This window comes from Denticeps clupeoides, chromosome 9 (assembly GCF_900700375.1).
Source record: "Denticeps clupeoides chromosome 9, fDenClu1.1, whole genome shotgun sequence".
In the NCBI taxonomy this organism is placed as follows: Eukaryota; Metazoa; Chordata; class Actinopteri; order Clupeiformes; family Denticipitidae; genus Denticeps; species Denticeps clupeoides.
Genome location: NC_041715.1, coordinates 13606218 through 13634098, shown reverse-complemented (window position 1 = coordinate 13634098; position 27881 = coordinate 13606218). Strand labels below are relative to the sequence as shown.

The 27881-nt window shown below is 44.9% G+C and overlaps 1 protein-coding gene across 1 annotated transcript; it reads left to right on the top strand.

The window, feature by feature from the left end:
• Nucleotides 1-14286: 14286 nt before the first annotated feature.
• igfbp5b (insulin-like growth factor binding protein 5b) lies at nucleotides 14287-24514 on the top strand. Its single transcript, XM_028991020.1, has 4 exons — nucleotides 14287-14927; nucleotides 20470-20666; nucleotides 20740-20859; nucleotides 20947-24514. The coding sequence occupies exons 1-4, from the start codon at nucleotides 14591-14593 to the stop codon at nucleotides 21079-21081; spliced, it is 789 nt and encodes a 262-aa protein (XP_028846853.1). The 5' UTR covers nucleotides 14287-14590; the 3' UTR covers nucleotides 21082-24514.
• Nucleotides 24515-27881: the final 3367 nt, after the last annotated feature.

Genomic DNA, 27881 nt, shown 5'->3' with positions numbered 1-27881 from the left:
CGGGCAGGGAGGAGATCTTATCCTGGCATGTTTTATCCTGTGTGTTGGTCAGACATTTCAGTCTGAACACATAGTCACACAGTTGGGCATGGAGACACTGGCATGGTGATCAGTTCATCTTCTGTCCGAACAATTCAATATATAGGTGGTAGTAGCCTAGTGGGTAACACACTCAGACCCAGGTTCAAATCCCACTCACGACCATTGTGTCCCTGAGCAAGACACTTAACCCAGAGTGTCTCCAGTGGGGGACTGTCCCTGTAACTACTGATTGTAAGTTGCTCTGGATAAGGGCGTCTGATAAATGCTGTAAGTGTAAATGTAAATAAGAAATAATTTAAGCAACCATTTGCTCCAACAAGTGGATTTCCCTGCTTGACAAAAATCTTGACTTAGTGTTCCATTTCCATTATTCATGTGAAATGCATTATTAGTATACTGGCTGACTGTCAATCACAACTAATGATATTTGCTTAAATTCAGCTTTAATCCCATCATATCTGACCACCACCTTCCTCTACAGAATTCCTGGAAAAAGCTTATTGGCAGATCACAATAAATAAACATGCAAATACATCTAATTGGTCTGCTCAAGTTGTCTTTCCATTCATCCTCAAATTGAGTAAACTGAAATTAAAAAGAACTTTTGTCTTATTAAATGTAATTTACATACAGGGTGCTAGTAGAGGGTATTTATTTATCAGTTTAGCCTTTGGAGAAGTGTGAATGTAATCAGTGGTTTCAAACTCAATTTAGTTTTTGCAAAACTATAGCAATCTATTTCTGTTACACAAACGAGAAGATTCAAGACCTGTATTACCCGACAACCAACCAAAAGTCAAATTTCCTACTCAGAGTCTCACAAACTTCGATTCCAAATTCAGAGATAATGTCACTGCATTTCAGCTGCCGAAGCCGTTTTCTAACAAAAGACAATTTAGATCTTGATATATATAAGTTTTCACAGTGTTAGGGATGCATAAAATTGCATCTTAATGTGTCGTTATTAGCAGGTATAGCTAAAAATAGTAAATGGCTTAGCTAGCTGTCCAAATGATTTTTTCAACTTGAAAACTGGAACAGGTGTAATATTACTTCCCATTGCAAATGCCAAGAAACACATCGTTACTTAAAGGTCTTTCACTTAGGCAGAGGCTTTATTGTAAAGGGACAAAATATAAAAAATGCTAACAAATGACTAAGATAAAATGACATGACTAGTGACATGTAGACAATGGGTTGGAGAACAGCATTTAAACAAAAACATCAAGAAAAAAAATTCAATGTTGGAGTAGGACAAAAACGTCTGTGTGGATTATGACAAAAACATTAAATTTATTCTCCTAATTTCATTTGGATTAGTACACCATGACTTACCGCAACTCTGGAAGCATGAAAGTGGCTGGCAGGAAGATAGATTCCATCCCTCCTCCCTGCGCTAATCACTGCAGAGGAATAACACCGCTGCTTCCAGGGCTTCTTGCCTTTGTCAGAACCCACCCCTTTAACAACCACTACCAACACTTCAGAAACAGCTATAAAACGACATCTAGATCCAAAACCTCAACTTACGACTGCACAAGGAACAATATAAAAGGCTCTGTTTAATAGTGACACGAAAACTCAAGGGTACCGTTTATTAGATTGCTGACTCACTTTACAGGCCGAATCACCCTTGTGCTTTTCTTTGCTGAGATAAATGCGTCAGCACTTTCTGAGTGACTCACTGAGCGACACTCTCGAGAATTCTGTCCCGCGTCCACAACATATGTGTGCAGGGGACTGCTTGAAAAAAAAAAAAAAAAAAAAGATTAAGGCCCCGATGATTATGACCCTGATGGATGCCGAATACAAAGTCACAGGACATAAAAGCCAGCCCTCAGCACAGCTCCAGCTTGTCTTGCCAAGACAGCTTGATGCTTTGGATTATTCATTCCAAACCCTAAGCAATGTACCGTGTCCTAAGGTCTCAGGAAAGCAAGAAGCAGAAATGCTTAGACTTGGGTTGCAGATAATAAATCATTAGTATGTTTTTTTATTAGGAGAGGCCTGGGGGGACAGGATATTAAAAGAGGCCATTTCTAGCTAATAATTCTTTGTAAGAATGGGTCACTTGTCACCAGCCCTATTTTCAAAGTGCAACAATAGACGTAGCATGTGCGGCAGATTCGCTACTGCGGGTCAAGAATGTCCTTGATATTTGCATAAATACATAGACCATGGCATGCTAGTTATCTGTCTCTTGCAGAAGATAATATAAGAAGTCCTTTTTGTTGGTGTGTCCAGAAGTCTTTTTTTTTTATAAACTTTGTTTAAAATAGAAGAAGCCCAGTTCTCACGCACCCTACTTTCTTATTTAGGACTACCATCATCAGTATATTGCAGGTCCCCTGTTGATATTTATCTGATTGTTTCAGCCAATAGTCCAAAAACGACTCAGAAACAGATCAGATCTCAGAATATATCTATTATCAGATCTCTTTTGTTAAGAAAATTTTACCAGCCAACTAGTAGGTCCAGCATTCAAACAGTATTAAGTATTAACTAGGATTCACTAAATATGTGTTTACTTTGTATTACTGTGCATCACTTCACTCCCGACACATCCGCACACCAACAAATGAACCAACTATTTCTGTAGAGACTTTTTCATTTGTAGTAGAACTGTTTAGTAAGGTGTAGGGAGTGACACTGCTGAAGCCCAAGACAGTCAGCCCATCTTCCTGTTATTTGTGTCTAAATTCTTCTGTCTGCTAAAATCCAGATGTGGATCTCTGAGCTATGTCACACTTGATAACGTCTCCTCGCGGGCTACTTTGGCGTCTTCTCCTGGCCTCCTCTCCGAACGATACACCCACATTAGCACGGCGAGGTCCAACAACCCCACACACCTCCAGAATAGAAGGCCAGCTGAGGAACCAGAGCAGCAGCTCCCTATTTGGCTTTTGAGAGGCAGCTGTCCTCGGCATTTTACGGGCCAGTAAAAGGAGAGGGAGTGATGCTTCTGTCAAATATTCACTGTGACACTGAGGTCAAGTGTGACTGGCTCAAGCCACGACAGCACCACCAAGAATGGAGTTAATAAATTTGGCCACCTGGTTGACATGAGAAACACCAGGAAAATCTTCAACAGGTGGCCCATGGTGTTACAATGGCCATTGTATTGGCCTTCACCATGTGAATGCACCTAAAGCTGGGAGGCTAATGTTGACTGAGCTGGACTAAATCCCTTTTCTACACAAAGCCACGGACTCTTGGTCCTAAAAACGACGTGTAACCAAAGATGTCTTTTCTGGTTCTGAAGTCCCATGGCACTAGGACTTTGCCATTACCCATAATTTTGGCTTAATTTTCTTATCCAGTAGGAGGAAAAACAAGGAGATATTTCCTTTGGACAACATTATACATCATGCGGTGTTCAAACAAATGAAAAAACTCTCTCAGCAAATATTGTGGAAAGATTTTAAGATGCAGAGAATCATTTGAGATAAGATAGTTAGCTTATTTTTTGTTGTAATACAAAAAAAGTTTACTGTCACCCTCAAAACTGTTATAACTCTACCACAGTGACAGGGAAAAGCAGGCATTGAACGGCATTGCCACTTAAATAACTTTCTGCCAGGAGATCCAGACAAGCGCCGCAATGCAACTGCACTTGAGACACCGAGAAATGAGAGCTATAAATATGGATATCATCAGCAACACCAACAAAATAAATCAAAATAAATGATCCTGCTGCCTGGAAACAGATGTCCTATGTGTTGGTTGCTGAATGGGGCCCTCTGTTTGCATTAGGTTGAACAAGTGTCTTAGGCGGCGACGGGTCAGGGGTTGCAAAAGGCATCAGTCAACCCCGTGTCTTGACCTTGTAATAGCTGCAAGGTAACACAGCTGACGGGTTGGCAGTGAGGCGGAGCACGAGGACCGCCCAACAAATCTACAGCGTCCACACTGCCGACACCCCGGGAAGCTGAAGATTGTGTAAGACGCAGCAGACCCCAAGGCACATGGCATATTGATTGGGGCCAAACTATTTCCAGCAATGGCAGGCCTGGTGGTGTGGCGTCCTTGGGGCTGTTATTAAAACCAGATCCCCTGGATAACGACGCCGATAGTCATGCATTCTTAATACTATCAAGATTGCTTTATCCTCCCAAGAGGGCTTAGAGGAGCCTCGAGGGAGCCAAGTGTTGAGGAATTCGTCACGTCGGTGCTGTCATCGGGGCTACGTTGCATGCAAGAAAGAAGGCGAAAGGAGTGGGGCATTAAAAAGCTCTTCTATCCAGGCCCGCAGAAGCCTACAGAAGCAAGGTGGAAAGCGTAAATCTAAATCTGGGATAATCGTGTTAGGAAAATAAACAGCTTGCGCGATGGAATTATTTTTGCATGCGCACAATTATGCGCACAATTAAAGACATTTACTCTGCCTCTGCCTTATTAAAAATGTTGTAATCGTTGGATGGAAAGCTGGTGCTTGTCCCTGTTCCTGCAGTGATTTTACTGTGGACAAAATCCATTATCTTACCATATCTGTGGCGAGATGAAATGCAACCACTAATTGGGATCTCCATGGCAACTCATCACAAGCTTTGCTAATGTCAGGTCTGCACCATAAATCTTTCACAACAGTTTAGCACTGAGAGAGAACAGACGCACTGCGCGCCGTCCAAGAGAACCCAACCATACCGAACCATTTCTGACTAAATAATGTCAACACCAGGGCTGCAAACAGATGGACCACGTTTGTTTGCTGGTGCTTTTTTTTTTTTTTTTTGTTAAAGACGTATTTTTGTTGTTGTTTTCTGAAGTATCTGAAGTTTTTGAAGCATGCACGCTATCCTCGACATACACATAAAGTTTGGGTATTACTTCTTCGCTTAGGTTTTCGTTCCTAAGCAGACTCGTTTACAAAAGCTGCGGAAAGTTTTCCGCCAAATTCCGTAACTTATTGATCAAAGTCAGATTTCAACAGGATGACATAAAAGAGAGTAAGGCCACAAAACGGCAATAAAGTTTTCATCCTGTACATGCCTTAAACCTGCAGGGATAATGTTAATACATCCTGAATTCACTTGTGTGTATTTTCTTCTGCATTCCAGACATAGTCTACAGTCTATCTTTCCCAAACTGAAAATCTGGGTCTTAAGAAACTCAGGCCCCAGAGTCTCAGTGTGCTTGTTTCACTGCACGCATTGAATGAGATGTTCAAAAGCAGACGTCTGAAAAGTCGCCTTGATGCAAAGTTTTTTTACGTAAACCCTCAAACAGCGTGGTAAACGCTGATGTTGTTTGTCAGAAAAAAACGGTAGCTCAGCCTGACAATGGGGTTGGCCGTGATTCAGAGGCAACCAGGCATTGTGAAAAAAAAAGAAAAATCTGTGATGTACGATGCATGTACAGCGATTCCATTACACTGAAAACCACACTGATCATATTCTATCATCATATCATATTCTTTTGCCACCAGTGTATATCTTACACTGTTACAAAACAGATATTCCTATATGTGACCTTTTGAAACCTGATGTCAGAAACATTTAATGCCTCCTCTTTTCAACATCACCATGGTAACGCAATCTTGTCTCCATGGATACTGCTAAATGAAAATGAAAACATGCCAAAATTCATTGCCACATAAAAAAAAAGTGGCCCAGAAAACCTCAGATGCCATGGCTACACTAAGCAAGAGCAAAAATTCCCTTCTTAAGTGCCGGGACACTTGGGAGCAGGCCGTGGCCCTTTAAAATACGGCCTGAATGCAGCTTGTTTCGCAAAGCTTACAAGTTCCCCCCGCTGGGTAAAAAAGCAAGGCCAAAACAAAAAGACATTTTTCAGGGCAGCCAAATGTGGCCGATGCTTTCTACCTCTCGCCATCGCTTCATTCAGCAGCACTCACCCCAGCAGCAGATAACAGAGTCAAGCTAACCATTCCTAAGTTCGGGGGCAGAGAAGAGAATTTTTTTTGGTTGTTTTAAAGTGAAAGTCATGGTGAAACACTGCAGCACAGCACACACACACCCCTGGCGAGCAGTGGGCAGCCATGACAGGCGCCTGGGGAGCAGTGTGTGGGGAAGGTGCTTTGCTCAGTGGCAACTTCAGGATTCGAACCGGCAACCTTCTGATTACAGGTCCTTTTCCTTACCTGCTAGGCCGAATTGCAAAGTCCCATAACTCGTCTGTGTGCTCAAGTGGCAACAGTGCTTGGTTCAATTGACCTTGGGGCAGTGGTGGCCTAGCAGTTAAGGAAATGGCCCCGTAATCAGAAGGTGCCACTGAGCAAAGCACCGTCCCCACAAAGCACCGTCTCCCCGGGCGCCTGTCATGGCTGCCCACTGCTCACTCAGGGTGATGGGTTAAATGCAGAGGACAAATTTCACTGTGTGCACCGTGTGCTGTGCTGCTGTGTATCACATGTGACAATCACTTCACTTTCAATTCTCTGCTGGAACAAAATGTTCATTTTCTGCCTTTTAGATCCAGTGGAGCACTTTAATTTATAGACACTGAATGAATATGCCTGCATGGCTTGAAAGTGCCCAATAGGGCTGGGGATGGAAATGGAATTGATTAATTCTCACCTGAAATTATATAAAAAAAAAAGTTATGTTGTTACTGTTGACAAATACAATATTTTTTATTTGCTTGAAAAAATCATTCATGTTGTAATTTGATGTTTGTTACACTAGCATCTGAGGATAAATGTGTCTGTAAATTAGCTATACAAGCTATATCTTCCAGTAGAAGCTTGTGTAAAGTTAGTTGTTACCAGATATGGAAAATAAATCAGATCAGAAATGTTCAAACAAACCAGTTGGGAGGTGGAGAAATATGCATCTCTTGTTGTCACACATATTTATTTCACATATACCTTTTGACTAATGATCTGCTTTTGAACGCCAAAATGTTCAGATTCCATCTTAAAAACACAGCAAAAAATTCTGGACATCTCTGATGACTAAAAATGAATTATGTCTCAAAGTGACGTTAATAGTTGGGTAACGGGATGTGATGGTAGTTGAGGTTAACCTCACAACACTTTCCACACAAATTCCCGTTACCCATGAGACACTGCAGCAACTGCAGCTTGTGGAGGTCCTGAGAACACTGACTCACACGTCACTGCGGATTTGATTGCCAGGCAGGAGTCAAAGAAAGTGGCACCAGATGAGCTTCTTAGCTTCTTAGCGCTTACTCCACACTGCAAGAATAAATTGAAAGCACACTGTATCACACAGGAATTCATTTGAATACAGAATTGGGTGCTCACAAACTCGCATGTTTGATGGACAAATGCCATTACAGCAAGTATGTTGTCTGTAGATGGTGGCACGGTGGGCCGGAGAAGCAGTCCTCCTTCAGTTTGCTGTGTGATTTATAATTTTGTCAAAAAGTTTGGCCTGAATCTGACCAAAATGCAGCACTCTTGTAAGCTGGTTCTCTTCCTTTTGGTTTGAAGCCTCTGAAGAATTGATTGCCTAATTGCATGGGCTGTGGAATCTTCTATGTGAGTCTCTGCACGTGTTGTTGAAACAAGGGAGCGTTGACCAAATCAAAATTCGAACCTGGCCTTTAATCAGGAACTAGAAACAAAGAAAAAGAGGTCTTTTTGCACCAACCAGCTGGGGTGTAGTTTGTACATTTTGGTTTGGCCAAACGCTTTCTTGCTGGAAAGCTGAGAAAAAACAGCGATGAAAAAGCAGAACAAATTACATAATAGCATCACCATGATGTGCAGTCAATGGGCTGTGAGGATAAAAAAAAAAGAAATGTACGGTACTGGATACTGGAAATGCTGGTACTGGGTGTACTGGGTGTCTGTCAGTGGTGAAAAGAGAAGTGCCATTGAGTGCAATCCTTGGAAAAAAAAAAAACTGGGTCAAGGTTGACAGAGGCACACAGGCAAATTAGACAAATGAAAGGAGCGGAGATGAAAGGTTTGTGGGGCGTTTTGCTGGCATGCTTTGGTCCACTTGTCCCATTAAAGGGGGGGAATCTTTATGCTTGTGTCTTTGAGAATGATGATGCTAAAATTCAAAGGACACCTTCACTTAGTGGTTGCCGAAAATGGTACAAACTGTGATGAGGCCTTCAGTGTTCACATCTCCACCCAATCTTATTTTCAAACTACGTGACTTGCAAAGTCATCGGATCCCTGTTCAATTCGCTACACTACACAAGTTTCTACACAATCTTCTCACAAGGTTCTGTCACAAAAGGTACAAAAGACATTACGCAACCTTCTTGCAAAAGGGGTTTAAAAAATTAACAACAATGGTGTTTGCACACTGATTCCTTAACCATGCAAAAAATGAATACAGGTTGAGAAATGGATTGGCACAGCTGTAGGACACTGGTAACATGACCAGATATTTAGCAAGCCAGAAGACTGGGTGCAGTCGATAGCTAGTTTCGCGAGTGGATTTGACCACATTCACACCGAGCATCCTTTGGTAACTTCAGAATCATCTTGAAATCGGCAGGATGCAATGCTGTTTAGGAACAAGTGGTTATGGAAAGTGAGTCAACATGTCTATCCTTTCAGTACAGACTGATTCTATAGAATCTGGGCAATGTTAATGTTACTTTGTAGAAATGAAGGGCTAACAAAACAATATGGATAGATGTGGATAGATGACAGCAAATGAGTTACGATGACAGCGATAAAATTATCCCTTTCCCACAGTGAGTAATCCAAGTCATGAAACCAAGAACAATTTCTGAATTAATACCTGCATTCCAATTCACTACAATTAGAATCACCTCATTAGTTTGTCACAAAAAAACCCACATTATGAAACTGAAATTAGAGGTTAATTTTTTCGGTTGGTACATGTATTTAGGGCACAAACAAGTTGCTCCATGTCTGGGATCTCTACAACTGACATGTGATATGAAAAAGATTTAATCTTCAAAACACCTGGCAAAAATAAAAAAAAAAAATAATAAATCCATTTACCGCTTGAGCATTTCTGACAGATGTCACAGATGTGCAATGGTTAGTGCGGCTATCTGGGGTTCAAATCCCGGCTTTGGTGCTCCCTGCCTGGAATTTGCACTCCCTTTTTTCTGGATGTTTTACCACTGAAATGGCTAAGTGAACATTAGAGCAAAAGCCCCTCAGATGTGTTGACACATCAACATTCCATTCCATCCACCCATTCCACCCATCAACATATGGGGCAGAGGTGGCCTAGCGGGTCAGGAAATGGGCCCGTAATCAGAAGGTTGCCGGTTCGAATCCCAAACCGCCAAGGTGCTGCTGAGCAAAGCAAAGTCCCCACACTCTGCTCTTATGGCTGCCCACTGCTCACTAAGGTCAGGCCCTAGGCCGGCCAGTTAAATGCAAAGGACACATTTCCTTGTGTTCACTGTGTGCTTTTTTCTGTCCAGTGAACATTCAGGCAGGGTCAGACTTTGGGCCCTATTTTCCTGGCTCAAAGATTTATGAAGAGTGTTTGCTAATGCCAAATGTTCCCTGTTTTCACAAAATGTTGCCCTTGTTCACTTTAAGTAAAAAAATCATTTTGATATATTTTTTATTTACTTATTTCTGCAAATCAAGAAGACACTCTGCGGTCCAGCTCACCCCAAACCATCTCGGTGACTGTGGAGGTCAGGTCTCCACTTTTTGTACTTAACTCCACATGTGTTCATTCATAGTTTTGATGCCTTCAGTGAGAATCTAACAAGGTAAATGGTCATGAAAATAAAGAAAACACATTGAATGAGAAGGTGTGTCCAAACTTTGGCCTGTACTGTACTTACTGAAAGTGAAGTGATTGTCATTGTGAAACACTGCAGCACAGCACACGGTGACACTATGAAATGTGTCCTCTGCTTTTAACCATCACCCTTGGTGAGCAGTGGGCAGCCATGAAAGGCGCCCGGGGAGCAGAGATGTGGGGACGGTGCTTTGCTCAGTGGCACCTTGGCAATATGGGATTTGAACCCACAAACTTCCGATTATGGGTCCGCTTACTTACCTGCTAGGCCACCACTGCCTGTCACCTGTTGCAAATGCTCCCCTTGTATTATGTCTTACATAGTACCAGCAAAACATGGCCCTAAAAGAACAAATGTTGTTATCATGTGACCCTAATATGATCTCATGTGTGGATTTCCAACACATTTCTGCGAACAGTAGAAAAACCTCCGGCCCATTTCAGCATAAATATCTGGAAAGGAGGTCCGTTCACTGTGCTGAAGTTGAGTAGACCACATCACAAAATATAAACTCTGGGACATGAGTTGCATTTAACGGCCAGGTCATTTATTCCCCCAGCGAGCGCTGGAGGAGTCCGATATATCGAAGTTGCTCTGTTTACCCACCAACAAAGTGAAGTAAGTCGGGGCAACGCATCTCACCTTACACAAGTCCAAATGACTGGAACAAGTTCGAATGTGTACGGCGTAAAATGTATATTCTCGCTGTGCGTGCCATACCGTCGTGCCCGAATTCGTCCGAGAACCGAGTTTCTCGAAGTAATCTTGTGTTTTGCTTATCAACGTCGCCTGCAGATTAAAATAATTCGTTTGGTAACTGTACACAGAGAAAAGCTCACAAGATTGTTCTTATTTGGTCTAAACAAGAGACAGGCGTGGCATTAGGGGACACGAGCACATTTATTTAACAATTAAGTTGCGAAGGGGGGGGGGGGGGGGGGGTGTAAATAAACGTCAAATAAACAGATCGCCGACACTCACCTGCTTCTTCAGCTTTTTGCGTGGAGATCAGAACTTCGTGTTTCTCTCTCGGGGTTATGTGCGACGGCTCATCTATTTGTGTGGGTGAGTGGATACACAAAGTGGGGAACGGAGAGTAAATATTTCTCCAAGAGAGTAAATACTCCGGCGAGCAGAATAATCAAAATGCGGTGCTTCTCGATGTGGGCCGCGCATTCTTCAGCACGTGGGCTGAAGCTGGACGTGGTGCCTACACTCTGCATTTGTAATGAAGGATGGTTGAAAGGTTAGCAATCGCCCAAAAAAAGCCCAAAACCGTAACCAGTGGTAACGTCACTCATGGCATAGAAATAAATCGTGTAGCTTAAAAAGAATTTTACATGAATTATCATTTATGATGATTTTTATCCTGCTATTTGCTGTGAGGGAACAGAGAAAAAACCTTGATGAGCAACCTTGATGAGACCTTGGGTTCAAGGCCTTGTGGGGTGTTCCGTAGCCACAGACAAGGTCATGGGCGTCCAGGGTGGGAACGCTAAGTGTATCACACATGGCTAAAAACTTGACCATGGTTGAAATCACACTGCAGTCCCTGTCCTCCACCCAAATGTCTCGTATGGACATGTTGAATAATGGAACAGAAGCATGACGAGTGAATTTTTCCATCACTTTTAGAAAACGAGGACAGTTCGATACAAGCAGGTTGATGTGCACTACAGAAGTGCAATTCGCATTTAGTTTGAAGAACTTCCCCAGAACTCAGTCCAGAAAATACGCCTGTAGGATGTGCTGGGAAACCAGGTCTAATCCATGTAGACCCCACCCATATTACAATTTACAGATCTTACAAGATCTGATGAGAAGGTTTTCTTGCTCTTGTGGCATCTCTGCCTTGCTTTGGCGGCGCGAAGTGACCTATACAATATTAGGCCGGTGGTTTTAATGCTGCGGCTGATCGGTTCGCATCAGATTATATGTGTTCGTAGATTGGGGCATTATTAAAGTGTAACCCGAGCCCACATGTTGCCCAAATGAGCTGCAGGCATGTCAGAAATCTCCCAAGATGTTAAATCCCGGCTTTATACTTATTTAATTAACAGAAAGGCATAGCGGTGAATGGAAAGATAATATCGCGTTACACCATGTGCCATTATATCGTACCAGGGACACAGCGAGTGGAAACACGGCCGTACGAGAGAGAAGGGAAAAAAAAAACAGTCTTCACAGAACATAGCTGGCAGCAAGGCTGAATCCATAATTTGTGACAGTTTATCTCCTCATTAGCAACAGGATAAAATGTCCTGCAAGTTTCCAGTAACCTCTTAACTGCTCTCCTGGCGACCTGTTTTCTCTCAGAGAACCTGGCGTGTGTGAGCCGTATCGGGCCGGTTTAGGGTACGGAGGGGGGGAGCAGGCTTCAGGCATATTGATCATTGCAAGTTAACATCTCAATCAATCAAATGCTGATAACAAGTGATTACACTAGTTCACGAATCTTTCTATATACACACACACACACACATACAGTACAGGCCTAAAGTTTGGACACACCTTCTCATTCAATGTGTTTTCTTTATTTTCATGACCATTTACATTGTTAGATTCTCACTGAAGGCATCAAAACTATAAATTAACACATGTACTTAACAAAAAGTGGAGACCTGACCTCCACAGTCACCGGACCTGAACCCAGTACAGATGGTTTGGTGTGAGCTGGACTGCAGAGTGAAGGCAAAGGGGCCAACAAGTGCTAAACACCTCTGGGAACTCCTTCAAGACTGTTGGAGAACCATTTCAGGTGACGACCTCTTGAAGCTCATCGAGAGAATGCCAAGAGTGTGCAAAGCAGTAATCAGAGCAAAGAAACTAGAATATAAAACATGTTTTCAGGTATTTCACCTTTTTTTGTTAAGTACATAACTCCTCATGTGTTCATTCATAGTTTTGATGCCTTCAGTGAGAATCTACAACATATGACATTGATAATACATAGAGCATTGTTCTAATGCATGACACTTCACATCACTGGTGTAGTAAATAAAAAGGTATCCAGGAAGCGGTGTGAGTTTGCTATAAATGGAATCAGTATGGTAACAGAATACTTTCTTCTTCTTTTTTGTTCCACAAGGGTGTATTTCAGCCAGACTGTATTGAGATTGTAATGAAGGTTAATGGAATCACTGACAGTACAGGAAAGAGCAGAGGGAGAGAACCTGATACCCATCTTGGAAAATAATTAGTTTTTTTTTTCTTATGTTGTTGTTGTTTTTTGGTGAACTTGATACCTGCAAATCTGCTTTTCTCCAAAAATAAAGTGAAGGCCTAAACCAAACAAATGGCAAAGGCATCATGCTTCCACCCCCCATTCTGTGCAGCGTGTTTTTGGTGGAAGCCGCATGACTGTGTGTGTGTGTGTGTGTGTGTGTGTGTGTGTGTGCCTTTTTTTCTCGTCATTTCATAAACTGGAGGTAAAGGCTGCTGCCGCAGAGACCTTCCAGAGGAGGTTAATTTTAAAGAAGGAGCCTCTTGTGGTTGTTAACAGCTCCTTCTAGTGGCCATTTCCCACATTTACCCACTTCCAACATTTACTGTCCTGTGTGTGTGTGTGTGTGTGTGTGTGTGTGTGTGTCTGTGTGTTTTGTCATCTTAGACAAGAGGTTAAGGCAGAAGGGCGTCTCTCATGTCAGGTCAGCACCTGGAGGGCAGCATGCTGAGAACATTTTCTGGAACATCTGGAACTGCCAGCACGCCGACGTTTAGCGTGGGCTGCAAGGGATCTTATCTATTTTTTTTTTTTTTTTCATTTATCTGCAGATTGACTCTCGTCCTACACGCGACGGGCTTCGCAGGACAGCCCCGAATTCTTTCTTCCTGTCTTTCCTTCACTGAACAGCATCCAAATGACTGGCACAATACCTCACCCCGGCTGAGCCGGTGCCAGTTTACAGAGCCTGACAGCGGCAAGCACTGCGGTGCAGAGGCTGCCAGGGTTCCTGCCCACAGAACGCGGCAAACCGGGCTTAAAGCTGCCTCCTCGCCCTCGTCCAGGCCCTCCGCCGTCCCCCAAACTTTCATCTGCCACTCAGTCCTGGGCCTAAAAAAAGAAATAATAAAGATAGCAAAGGGGAACGTTCCGTGATTCTAGAACAATTCTAAAATAGCCATGTCCTAATTACAACAACCACGTTCTGTAATCACTGGAGAGGTTTCCCGGGATGAGCAGCCTTTTTTGAGGGACCCAAGGGTCTCTGGGATTTAAAAATGCGAGAATAGGAGCTTCTGTTTTTTTTTTTTTTTTTTTTGGAGAGTGGGGGGTGGGGGTAAAGGCACCCACTGCTGGGACGTGGGGTGGTGGCGGCGGCGGCGGCGGTGGTGGCGTCGGGGTGAGGGAGGGCTGGGCTGGAGCTCGGCCAGCATGTGCAAGTGCGCCTCCCTGCTCGCAGGGCTCGGCTCTTTTTAAAAAGGCAACGTCGCTCTCAAGTTGATCAGTGTGCGCTCAGAAACTTCTCCAGAGGGGAAAGTATTGGGACCGGCCGAGGTTTTTTTTTTTTTTTTGTAACAGACGGAGCAAAAAAAAAAAAAAAAAAAGTCTTGAATATTATTCTTTTTCTTTCTTTCTTTCTTTTTTTTTTAAATTTGCATTTGCGCGCAGATTGGAGATTTTTTTTCTTTTTTTTAATATCTGAGAGGAATGATTTGTTTTTGATTTTTTGCAGAAATTGACTAGATAATTGGAAGGTTATATTTCATGCCTTGAGAAGTTGTGGATGTGCTTTTAAAAATCTGATGACCTGAAGAGTAGACGGCCAAGAAAAAGAAAAAGAAAAAGATACACTGACATTTTCACAACTCTGCTCATCATTTGTCGGCGAAAGCGCGTCGAAAACCAGACTAGTCCGAGAAGACCATGGTGCTCCGCTTCCTCCTGCCGCTCACCTTCCTCCTGGCTCTGTCCCGCTCCGGCTCCGCCTCGTACGTTCCGTGCGAGACCTGCGACCAGAAGGCGATGTCCATGTGTCCCCCGGTCCCGGTGGGCTGTCAGGTGGTGAAGGAGCCGGGCTGCGGATGCTGCCTGACCTGCGCCCTGTCCGAGGGCCAGGCGTGCGGCGTGTACACCGGGACGTGCGCCCAGGGGCTGCGCTGCCTGCCGCGGAGCGGCGAGGAGAAGCCGCTGCATGCGCTGCTGCACGGCCGGGGAGTGTGCACCAACGAGAAGGGATACAAGCCGCCGCATCCGCCCGTAGGTGAGGACGGATTTTTTTATTGGTTTTTTTTTTTTATCGCACGTAATCGGGCGGGGGGGTCGTGAACGTTGGACGGGTCGTGTGTTATAATTTGCATTTTGGTTTGACACCCCAAAGTTCGTGCGGTGCAGACCCGCTTCGCGCTCGCGCTGCTGCCGGGTATTGTAAATAGCCACCACACACACACACACACACACACACACACACACACACACACACACACACACACACACACACACACACACACACCGTGTGCCCGCGACGCGCGCGTCCGACCGGCTGGAGGGGGGGGAAGCGCGCTCCCGCGACGCGCGTCGCCGGGCCGTCAGAGCCGCACGTGCGCGGGCGACGTCGGTATGTGGAAGATGGGAGAGCGCGTCATGCGCGTCTAGCGCGTCTGTTTTCTCTGACGGGGGGGGGATAAAACGCTCTTTTTTTTAGAGAGGCGGGGTGGAACGCCGTGTGAGAGAATGTTGTCTCGCTCTCTTAAGCATTTCCGTCTACTTCCGCTGGCGAACGACGCCTTGCTTTTTTTACACGGTCCCTCACTCTGTAAGGGACCGGCGTTTTTTTTCTCGTTTCTTTATTTGTAATTAAACCGCAGATCCGCGGTTAGGAAGTACTTCCTCGGTCGTGCCCGAGTGGGGCGGGCGGGTTTGACTGCTTCGCCGACCCGGTAGGGACGGTCCCGCTCACGTGGGACAACAGAATCGAGGCAGGAGACGTTCCAGGGCTCCCTGGGTTATTGGGTGTCCTTCGTGGGACAACAGAATCGAGGCAGGAGACGTTCCAGGGCTCCCTGGGTTATTGGGTGTCCTTCGTGGGACAACAGAATCGAGGCAGGAGACGTTCCAGGGCTCCCTGGGTTATTGGGTGTCCTTCGTGCCTTTTTTTTCTCTTTTCCTCGCGTATCTTATCTCCCTTAATGAAATAAAATTAGTGGGGTTTTCTTTTGTGAGCAAACCCCACTTTGCCCTCGTCGGTCCCTCCGTCCGTATGACCAAACCCGGCCTGGCTGACCTGGATTGGGGTTTATACCCGTGGGTGGCGCTGAGTGCAGGATTACAGTCCAAATGAAAAACCCACGGGTGGACGGTGCCAAACGAAATGGTGTCCCGTGGGACCTCGTTCCACCATTCCTCAACCTAATATAACCCCCCTCCTCAGTGATATTACCAAAAACGTAACTCGAAGGTTTTTAGTGTTTTTATTATTCGAACCAGTTTTAAAGTGATGTTGCCATGGCACTCATTTCGAAGCCCGCCCTTCCAACCCCCCCCTCCTCCCACACGCACACACACACACACACACACACACACACACATCTCCCTCAGGCAACATCAATCCGTGAAACCGCGTGAATGGAATCCGGTCTACTCTGCAGGCATTGTTCTGGAAATAGAAAAGACGGCCAAGCTCGGCAGCGTTCTTAAATCGTTGGCACTAATGATAAATAGAGCGTGGCCGAGCTGGGTGTCACTCTACACTTCGCGAGGCGACACATGTGCGTGCTTTGAAGTCCGCCTGTCCCAATCCTGACCTTCTATTGTCACTGTTGGGATCGTCCTTGAGCCCCGCGGGCCGGCGCTTTCCGAGCTCGGGGTTGCACCGGGCTCGCAGTCCCGCCGCAGTGATTCAGCAGAATCATTTTCGGAGGGCTTCTCTGAAGACCTGTCCGTCAGGCAATGGATGGATTTAGAAGGGAGCTTCTAGTCGCCCGTGGTGTTTCGTTTCAGCCCGGTTTTACCAGCTGGGCAAGACAGAGACAGGAGGAGAGGTCAAGTGTCCATGACCGCGCGGGGATTAAGCGCTGCCGTTTCCTGTCTTAACCGCATCCCTGCCCTAATAGCACAAGTGCAGACTCCATCATGAAGAGACACGTAAACTGTTGCGGATGAAGGAATAGAATGGAATAGCTGGTGTGGAGTATCGCGGGGTACAGTATTCACCCCCTATTTGTTTCTTATATCAAACCCCAAAATCCAAATTTGAGACCTGGTACACGTCTTGACCTAAATGAACTTTTTCTTTTTTCCTTCAGTGCTGTTATGCAGCAAAATGTGTTGCTCTGGAGCATGTTCCTGCCGCCAGAACCCCTCCGTATACCACATGAAAGCAGCGACAGGACAAGAATCCATTTTGATTGCGCCACGATATTCCTCTTTTGTGGGGCGCAATACCGAGAGAAATGTTATTTCCTGGACAGTTGCTGGTCACGCAGGCTCCAATCAAAAGGAAAAGGACACATAAAGAGACCCTTTGTGAATCAGCAGAGACGGCCCGTGGTGCGTATGGGGAAAGGAGGCTTAGCACTGGAAACAATAATACCGATCCCCTGAGTGTGCAGATCTCCCGAGCGAGCACCGGGCGTGTATCAGGGCCGCCTAATTTAAAGCCAGGCGCTTCTCCCTTACTCACAGCGATTAATCAAGGCACATAGACTTATCCGCCGGGGCATTTCAACTCCATCATTACTGAGCCGAAAAGTAGGCCAGAGCCTTTGGCGGCCTCAGCAAGGGCATTTGTTCACGTACCTGAATAAGCTTTTAAACCTTCAGGAGGAATTTTAGCGTAATGTGGTTAACAAGTCTGATTAAAGATGAAAGGATACAAGAAAATAATCCAAAAACGGGCCCTCTTTGTGCAACGTCATAGGAACATTTTTAAAATACGCCGAAACGCCCCGGCAGAGGGTTAGCTAGGTGAAGCGTTCTGTTGGATCCGACACATCCAGATGTACTGGCTGTCACCGGTGGCTGCAATAAAGCAGGCCTCCTGCAGCAGCCGTTTCATGCCACGCCGGTTTAGTAGCGCAGGCTCGCCGTGGCCCGCGTCCAGGCTTAAAATATTAAGCAGCAGAATTAAGCCGCCGGAACCCTGGCCAGCCATTGGCACAAGCAGGAACAATTAATGCCATGAGAAATGCCATGCGGTCAAACGATACCTTGGAAGAGGTGCCCTCGTTTTCCGTGCAATAATGAGTCTTGGGAACATTCAAAGGTTGTCTACCAGGGTGTAGTTCTCATGAACTGTCCGTTTTCTGCGGAGCGACGCGGAACAAAGGGACGTGCATATTGTGTAAAAGTATGCCGAGGCAAGTTGTCATCAAATCCCTCCCTTGTTTCTGTCCTGTAGATCAGTGGAGGGGAGAAGAAAAATGGTTGAAAGAAAGGCGGATTGGCTTTCATTACTGGACCCTGGGCTGCAAGAAACTTGGGATATTCATGAAGCATAATTGCCCTGCGCCCGCATTAATGTTTCAGGAGAGCCGTATCAGATGCGCCTCCTTTGCCCCCGCTCGGATCCTCTTGTTTTAATGAAAACTTTAGCGGCACGGAGGGGAGAGACACCAATACCTCTGCAGCGTTCACTCCAGAGCTCATTTGAATAGAGGTCTGCACGTGACACCGCCCCCTTGGCCCCCGTCCAGCGTCTTGGCTGTGTTTCAGATGTTAAACACAGGCCCGCTAAGCCTCCTTTACAAGTTGGGGACCCAGAGCATGGAAAAAGTGAGTTTTGTCCTCATACCCGACTGGCTTTGGCTCGGAAAAGATGAATTTGATAGTTTCTAAAAAAGAAGAGCTCCATTGTCAGCGAATGGGCTTAAGCTAAACTTTGTGCATTGTCGAATTAAACTGAGTATGAGCAGCCTGCGTGCTCCTGACCTGCCGGACCACAAAAGACTGAGAACCACATAAAGGCCTGTTGTGGACAACGTCTATCCATTGGGAGCGGACAGAGGTAGCTTGTGTTCCCCCGAGTGGACCAAGTAACCTTGATCAGCGGCATGTTTTCTCCCTGAACGTTTCTGAAACTCCCGCTCGGATGCATCCGCAGAGCTGGATTCATGAAATCACGATGTTCAGACCCTTCAACTCGAACCTAGTCCCTTCTGGCCCGTGCGCGCGCCACATTTATTTAAAGAGCTTTATTGCAGGGTTACAGGGAACGCTGAGGCATCTATGCCGAAATCGCAGACCGCCAAGTCATGAGTTGCGAGATTAATTTCAAAGAGACACCCAGAGCTGTGATTGCAACTTCAGAAGCCAGCGACCCGATTCCCGTAAGCGCCCTCCTTCTCCGTGCGCCCGTGTCTGCTGTCTCCAGCTCTTTCAACACCAGCTGGCTGATAGTGCGCCCGCCCCGCCTACGCTCCATATCAAATGGTGGAGGCTAAAAAGCGGTTTGCTAAATTATTTTTATTCAGAAACCCTCCCCTTCAGCTGTCCCACAAGATCTCACGGTTGTGTCCTCAACAATACTTGGCACACTCCCACTCACCCCCCACCCCCCAGCATTTGACCCTGACCCCGTCTGGACTCTGGTGTACTGTCGGATTTCCTTACTGGATAAATATAACCACAGGCATCCACTGGCAGTGTGACCAGGCCTCGGCCTGGCAGGTTCCCTAATTATTTCTGTGCAGAATATAGACAGAAAGAGAAAAAAAAACTTACAAAAAGGGCAAAAGGCATCCAGCTGTGGCTTTAAAATCGGATTATGTAAGGTTTTCTGGCATGTTGGCAAATTAAAATCCCAATTTGCACAGGCTGTAGATCTTGTAGGTGGGGACATTCTGATCTAACGCTGACGTAACCTAGCAGGTGAAGTTGTCCTCAAGACAACGGCAGAGCAGACGTAGTTAAGATCTTCACTGAACACCATTCACTTTTCTGTCGTTCTGCCTTCTCTTTCAAACTGTTGACTCATTGTGGTCGCCATTGTTTTCTTGGGTTTTGTGGCCTAGATTATGTGGCTGAAAACCATGAATAGCTAGTTTCTATTTTCTGCTATAATCTGTCAGGACAGTCTCTTATAGTCAAATCAGCCAGACTTCAACTGTAAGATGACAATGTCTTCATGTCGGATGATTTGGTGGATGTGTACGTACAAATACGGATGGAAAGATTCCATCAAAACATTTCTAATTGGCAGGTGACTATAAGATGCCATCGTGAAATTGGGCCCATGATACAATGTTATTCACGTTTGTTACATTGTAGTGCAACACATATACAACATAAACTTCTCTGTAAACTGTGCACCAAACTCATGATTCTGGACAATAGAAGGATTTCTGGTGCTTCAGAAGCAGTGTTTCAATTAGACTAGATTTTACAGTAATACTGTATATATTGTCCACCGCTGTTTATATAAGATTCTGATGAGAATTATTGTCTACCTCATAGTTTTTCATTATGCAATAAAGATAGCGAAAATGAACTCTCTCTAATGAATGGCATAAGATGATAATTGCTGAGGTAAGGCACAGCGTCTCTTGCTTGAGCTTCATGAGGTACTCTGGCTTTTGTTTAGATTGGGGAAGGGAGGGTCATCAGCTGTTGGTCCGGGCTTCCTCTACAAACAAAGATGAGGGAAGCATTTGGTGGGAAAGCAGTTGGCCGCATGTTGATTAGGCCTTTCGGAAATCTAAATATGCCCAAGCTTTCCTCAGCCGCGCTGAGGGATAAAAACGTGTCTGTCCGCACAGTAAAGTTATTTGTGCGTTGACCTCTTCCCTCGCTGTGTCGGTTTACTGCAGACCGTGAATCCAGAGAGCACGAGGACGTGTTGAAGACAGACAAAACCGAGGAGCAGTCGCCTAAAGTCCCCATAATCATCACCAACAGGAAACAGCACGCCATTGAAAAGGACAGGAAGAAGCAGCTGGAGAAACAAAGGTCCTACGGTCCAATGAACTACTCTCCCATGCCCATCGACAAGCACGAGCCGGACTTTGTAAGTTCTTTACAGGGACTCCGGATGGTCTCGCGGTGTGAGATGCGAGTTAATCTTCTGTGTCTGTGTTCAGGGCCCTTGCAGGAGGAAGCTGGATGGCATCATCCAGGGGATGAAGGACACTTCACGTGTCTTGGCCATGTCCCTGTACCTCCCCAACTGCGACAAGAAGGGCTTCTTCAAACGCAAGCAGGTGAGAAATCCCTCGCATTTTCCCAAGGCTCAAGGCTGATGCACGTTTGCAGGTGGTTGCGTAATCTTTTCACCTCCGACCCCTCAGTGCAAGCCGTCCCGCGGACGCAAGCGAGGCATCTGCTGGTGCGTCGACAAGTACGGGGTCCAGCTGCCCGGGACAGACTACAGCGGGGGCAACGTCCAGTGCAAGGACCTGGAAAACAGCAACAACAACGAGTGAGGAGCCGCCCCTCCCTGATCACCTGACCCAGGGCCCACCTCCTCCTTTCCCTCCCACCTGTCCACCCGCCAGTCACTCTGAGATTGGGATCCCACAAAAAGAGAGAAAATGAAATCATTAAAACAGCAACAAAATAACAGACTCTATTAAAAAAAAAAAAAAATTATAGTAATAAAAAAAGACAACCATTCTTCTTGACTGAGCGCTTATCCCTAAATCACAGGACTCAGCAAGTCAGAGTTCGTCTCTACCATGGAGTCCCCTACTTAGGAGTGGGTCCCAGCAAACCATTAAAAGTACATTACATACAATTATATATTTTTATAGGAAGCTGGGTTTGAGCACCGTACCATTTTGTTTAAAGAAAAGAGAAAAAAAAAACAACTAAAAAAGCAAAAAGTTCGTGTAAGACAAAACAAAGAATATATGGCATGTTTATCATTAACAGGGCTATCTTGGTCTTTTACATCTTTTGCTGTCGAGGTGTCAGAAGAGATAGCGGGAGCATCTGCCGTTTGGAGATCTCCTGCAATTTTTTTTTTTTTGTTTGTTTTCCAAAAGAGAGAAGAGAGAGCGAGAGAACGATAGAGATCCGCGGATACGGTTGTCTTTATCTCGGTATTCGCTCCTGTCATAGCACTTATTATAGGGGAACCTGCTTGGAAATGTGTCATTTCATCAAGTTCAGAATACGTTGCGTCGCGTGGGTGAATGTACGCAGCTTGCGTGGTCCCGTTTTCCGTGTGTCGGTGCGTGTGTGAAAAAAGCTTTATAAAAGAATGTTCTTTCTTCTTCTCCTTCTACTTCACCCCCCCCCCCCCCCCCCCCCCTCCTATCTGACCTTAAGCGGGCTCAAGTGAGATGCTTTCACACCCCGTGTGATTTGAAGAGTGTAAAAAAAAAATTTATAAGACAAACCTGTTCTTAAGTGGCTCTATGACTCTGTAGCTAGCCTGATATGCCAACTGTGCCTATGTATAGATGCTGCCATGCTATAAGAGGCCCTGATGGTGAACTGAAGCCTGGACCCCCGTCCACAATTTGGACGTAATGCCTGTGTGTGACCTATACATCTTTGGACACTAAAGCTACAAGAATTGGACAGTTGGAGTAAGAGAAACGTCCCCACCCCAACCCCACCTGTTTTGGGCCGCAGTTCACCATTCGGGGCATGGCATGGCGTGGCGTGGCTCCTCGCTCTGTCTTCACCGTCCTAGGTGGCGTCTCGTAATTTTTTTTTACATATATATATTTTCTTCTTTCGTCCTCTGCTGTTCTCCTCTTTTGCCTTTAGTGAAGTAACGACTGCCCACTCCTGAGCCATGTTCTTAAAACCAAGTGGTTCCCTGATGCAGAAATGGGTGTAACCTTGGTATATTTACCTTTTTTTTTTTTTGATTCATGAATGTCTCAACAAAATAAAAAAGAAAGTTTAAGAGAAAAAAAAAAACAAGAAAAAAAAACTACAAAAGACTGGTGCTGGGTGAAAGGACTCTTGTATTTTAGCCTGCAGACTATTTGCATTGTTCCATACAGCCCAGGTCATTTGAATGCAGGTCAGTCGGTTCACGTAAATCCATATTCCTCCCACTATTGTTGTACGCCACATCCCACAAAACCCTGCCTAGTATATAGCATTATGATGATGACGATGGTGATTATTATTGGGTTGTTTTTTTCTTTTGGTCTTTCCCTTATGGGGCGTCGTGACAGAAAAACAAATGGCACATTTACTACAGGGTCACTCGATGTGTAGTTTTGTGTGGGTTAGAGTCTCAGTGCCTTTCTACATGCAAATACATTTGAATAGTGACGTAAAACCCTTTTCACACTGACGAGGGACCTCTATCAAGTTCGGACAAAGAGACGTCACTAAGCTATTTTTCCTCTTCAGCCAGGTTCTCTCGTGGCTGAAGGATCGGGGGCGGAACCCTTTTTATTTTTTGTGTATCAATAACAGCTGAAGCTAGTGGGTACACACTTCCGTCCCCAACACACTTTCTTTGAGAATAAGCTGAAATATTCATTTGTGAGGGACTGCAAATGTTACGTTTTATAGCTGAAGAGAATAATGTTTTAATGTCGACAGTGATATTACGCTGACCTCGACATTTTAAATACAATTTAAAAAAAAAACGCTAGCTGTGTTTTTCAGCAGAAAAAGCCATTCCCGGCCATGATGGTTGCACACAGCCCCGAGTGTTTCGTACTTCAGTGGGATTTGGGAAGGAGCCGTTCCCATCGAGCAAGATCGTGGTGGGGGAAACGGCGTAGTGGGATTCCGTTGTAGCATTCTTCTAGGCCTACCAACAGTTCTTTTTCGGGAAAGTTCAGGGATGTCGCTTGCGCAAACCGGGTTGGAATGGGGCTTAATGCAACAACTATGTGTGATGAACCCAACGCTATCCAGGTCCAGATGGTGCCCCTTCACCATATATTAATGGAAAAAGGTGACGGATTTGGCATTCCTAACACAGTGCCATCAACAGGGAAAACATCCAGCTACGTTTCATGAAAAATAAAGACCAGGGGCAGAACCACAGAGGAGGTTACCTCCTGGACTATGTTTGACAGGGGCTACGTGGCCAATGCCTGAGACCCAGGACAATGAACAATAGGGAGATCCTAAATCTGCAGCAGCCAATCACAGCCCACCTCTTCTCATAACCAATAGAACAAGCTTCCTCAGTGCTAATCCAGGAGATAGGGAGAAGGTGAGCGTCATGGGCAGTGGTCGTTTTCAGGGCCTCACCGCCGTCCCCCATCACGGGGGTTACAACAACCACAACACAGTAGACACAGTTAGCAGGGTAGACTGCAGGGGTCAGTGGAATCTGAGAGGCAGGTATGCTAGCTAGGTCAGGGGCTATGAGAAAACACCCGAACCACATGAAAAGTGGCATGGATTTATTCAAAGACATCTCACTGAAACGCAACTGGCCCTTAAATCGATTTAATACGGGACCTGTCTGTCCACAAGCCACTGGGTGATGTTTCTGAAGGAAACAAGTTCCAGTCTCTGTTGGTGCCTTCATCAGATTCCAAAATCCCCTGTCCGCTTAGACTAACGCAGTAGTCACATATCATACGATTCACAGTAGTTGCAGCTTTCTGAATGCATAACAGTTGTTTGGTTTTAGTTTTTTTTTTTTTCAGTTTTTGACACATTGTATGACCACCTTAACATGTTGCATAAGCTGGCATATGATAAATACCCATTTGTGGCAGGAGAACCGTGGAAATGCATTTGGAACTCAAAAAGAAAAGAAGAGGAACAAAAAAAAAAAAAGAAAAAATCAATTTATTAAGAAAAAAAGTGAATATCACTGTGTAATATTTATTCAACTTGTAATTTATGTACTCTTTTAACCTTTGTCTTTTTTGTTATGACAAAGCATTTATTTAAATAAAAGTTATGTATTCATTTATGCTGCTTGGTTGCCTCTGTGTTTGTTTTACTACACGTCTACATCGAGATACATACATTCCGCATGCCCCGGAGGAGCTTATGGGAGTATGCTTCCAATTAGAATAATCAAATGCAACACACATCAATTTTCCTGATGTCAGCGCAACACGAACAACACATGCAAATTATGCAAAGCTGCCATGCTAAATCACCACATTGCTCAGAAACTTCTCTGAGGTTTTGAGGATCAATTGGACATAAAAACTCATTATGAAATCATTGAGTATGAAATCATTGACAGAATACTGAAAAAGATTTTAAAAATGCATTACATCAGATTATACTGAATCATAACCCCAGCATTGTTCATGGCACTGTTGCCAGTACATGTTTAAAAAAAATGGCTTTTATCAGACGTCCTTATCCAGAGCGACTTACAATCAGTAGTTACAGGGACAGTCCCCCCTGGAGACACTCAGGGTTAAGTGTCTTGCTCAGGCATACAATGGCAGTAAGTGGGGTTTGAACCTTATTAGTAGAAAACTTCAAACAACAAAAATATCTTCACTGATACTGAAAGTTTGAAGGTAATATGAACATTATATACACACACGTAGAGTACGAGTTCATACTACGCACATCTCAAGAAGTATCATAAACTGCTTGCTGCAGTATTAGACCTGCTTTTCAAATAAAGGCTATAAGTAAACCATAAAGATGATCCCGGAGTGAAGAGTGTGTCACCGGATCTTGCTTTATTTTGGCTGAAGACTTATTGCATTAAAGCTCTGCCTAGAGGCTAGTCACCTGGTTTCCAACAAAAGTCAAAGAGATTGCACAGGAACAAGGAAGTCATTTACAGTGGGTTTGAACTTCAAGGGGACTTCTTGGATCGCTATCCCTCATTTCAAATCAAATGGAAGACACTAAAAAGCCATTCCACGGGTCAGGAATTATTACCAGTAGGGGATGGGTACTTCCGACCTGTAATGTTTATTCATGTGTGTAGTTAGGGTCTACAGAGCTCCGGAGCACGACATTCAACAACAGCACCGGGACTTTACTGCAGGAATGGAAAGAATGGCCTGTCTGCTCCGATCCAAGTTAAAGTTTACTGAACACACGGAATCTGTGTCATAAAAAGCGGTAGCCGAGACGCCCTGGCACATACCAGTCACCAGTTACACCAGTTACATACCAGTCACACTCCTTGTGGAGTCGTGGAGATGTTCTCATCTCTGCGCGGAAGGGTGGTGTCGAGCGGCGTGCCAAGGTGAAGTCCTCCCTGGTCACGGCTGACTTTTTACCCAATCCAGATGTGTGGTGGGGGAGCGCAGGCAGCGATGAGGAGGGCAGATCAAGCGTGGGGAAGCAGACCAGACTCGGGGAGGAACACGTGCACGAGGATTTGATTTGTGAGGTAGTGAACATGACAATTACTATTGCCTTCAAAGAAACTGACAACTGCCCTTAGTACTTCAAAGCATTCATGCCCCTTTTATTACATAATTAGCCCGACTGTTATGAATGGCTACGTCTAATCGCAGCATGTGTCTCTCCATGCCAAACCTGCCTATGTGCATGGTAAAGAAAGCTGCTATTTCAGCCTTTTCCCCGGTAAAAGCAGATACGGTTCAATACAGATTTCTCAATTCCAATTGGTTTTATTGTATTTCTATTGCAACAAACTACAGGTTGGAAAAAAATAAATAATAAAAATTGCTTGGTTTTTACGTATTCCTAATGTTTCTTTGTAATGGAGTTTTAAGAAAACAGCATTTTTTTAATGGAAATCTAAGTGCGGGTAAAAGTTATGGCAAAGCTTTATAGGTTTTCACTCCAAACACATTAGTTATAAGTCAGATAATAGATAAGGAACTGAGTTGAGACTCCACCATTGCACCAATATGTGATGTTCCCAGTCATAGCTGGGGTGGTGATCATGACCTTGCTGAATGACAACCAATGATGAGGTGGGACTTAAAAAAAAATTTATGCGACTGGAAAGGAAATATTAAAACAAATGAGCCATGGATCTGGGAAAAAAAGATAATACGTTTAATTGCACTGCAGTTTATTACAAGTCTTTAAAAATACCAAGTAACAGTTTGTGCTCTCATGCATTTATGACTTTCCCCCCTGTCTTTAACAAGCTACTAGCTGTTCTTGCAGCTGAAGTTCACATGAAAAGAAGACTTGAGCAACATACGACAGTCGTGGAGGCATGGCAAACAGAACACCGCTGTGCCTCGTGCTAATCCAGAGGACGCCAAACACTAAAATAATAGAAAGAGTAGGAAGGGGAGAGGAGGCAGGGTGAAAGAAAGAAACATGCAAGTAGCTGGCATGGGCACATGCTGTTCTGATTTGCTTAAGAAATTCCCCTTGTCACTTGTGTGAGACTCTCCAAACACAGAGACTGGCTCTGACATTTTTACACTGCAGCAGATGGTAAACACCCAGGCCCTCCGTCCCAGTGGCTCCAGGCAATTGCAGAACAACCCCCCTACACACACACACACACACACACACACACAGAGGCAGGCAAACTCAGATGTATGCATGTGTAAACACACGGACACAGACATGCACACACATGCACTCAAACACAGAATAGAAAAAAAGGCTTAGCCCCCCCCCCCCCCCCCCCCCCCCCCCCCCCCCCCCACACACACACACACACACACACACACAACCACCACCTCTTTCACACAATTTCGGGCCAATCTGGATCGGTTTAGGTTGTGTTTTACAACTGGGCCAGACCCAAAGTACCGTAAAATCCTCGCTACGAGCAGGCCGGACACATGAAGACATGCCGCGGAGGAGGAGAAAACAGCTAAATTCGCCGTGACTTTCCAGCCATAAAAGTGACAGGTCAGGGAACGCGAGATTGAAAAGAGAGGAAAAGCTGCATTTGGAAGAAGGCACCATTTACAAACTGGGCTTGTTCGCAAGTGTAAGGATAGGATTTACACAAATAAATAGTAAAAAAAAAAAAAAAGCATCTTTCATGTGGCTTGCTGTCAGCAGGGGTTTACATTATTAAAATGATATTTATTAAAAATAAAAAACATTCAAGATTGTCTGCTGGATCACCAAAAAGCTTGTTGGTTTCTTTTCTTTAAAATGCACACATCTGACAAAAGGGTTCATTCTTGTCTATTTGTGTTACACTAGCCAACAAGCCCCACGCCGAGCGTTTAGTGCTGCGCTTAGCACCGTTTGGAAAACAGTGCCCTGCAAATTTGATTCATGGTCCAGGTAGCTCCTCCAGGTGGGAAATCTGCTGAGGCTGCAAATTTGTAAGGAACACGACTCACCCAACCTGCGAAGCAACTTGGCGTCTGTGTGCGAAACTCCGCCCCACCCCCAGCCCCTCACCTCAGTA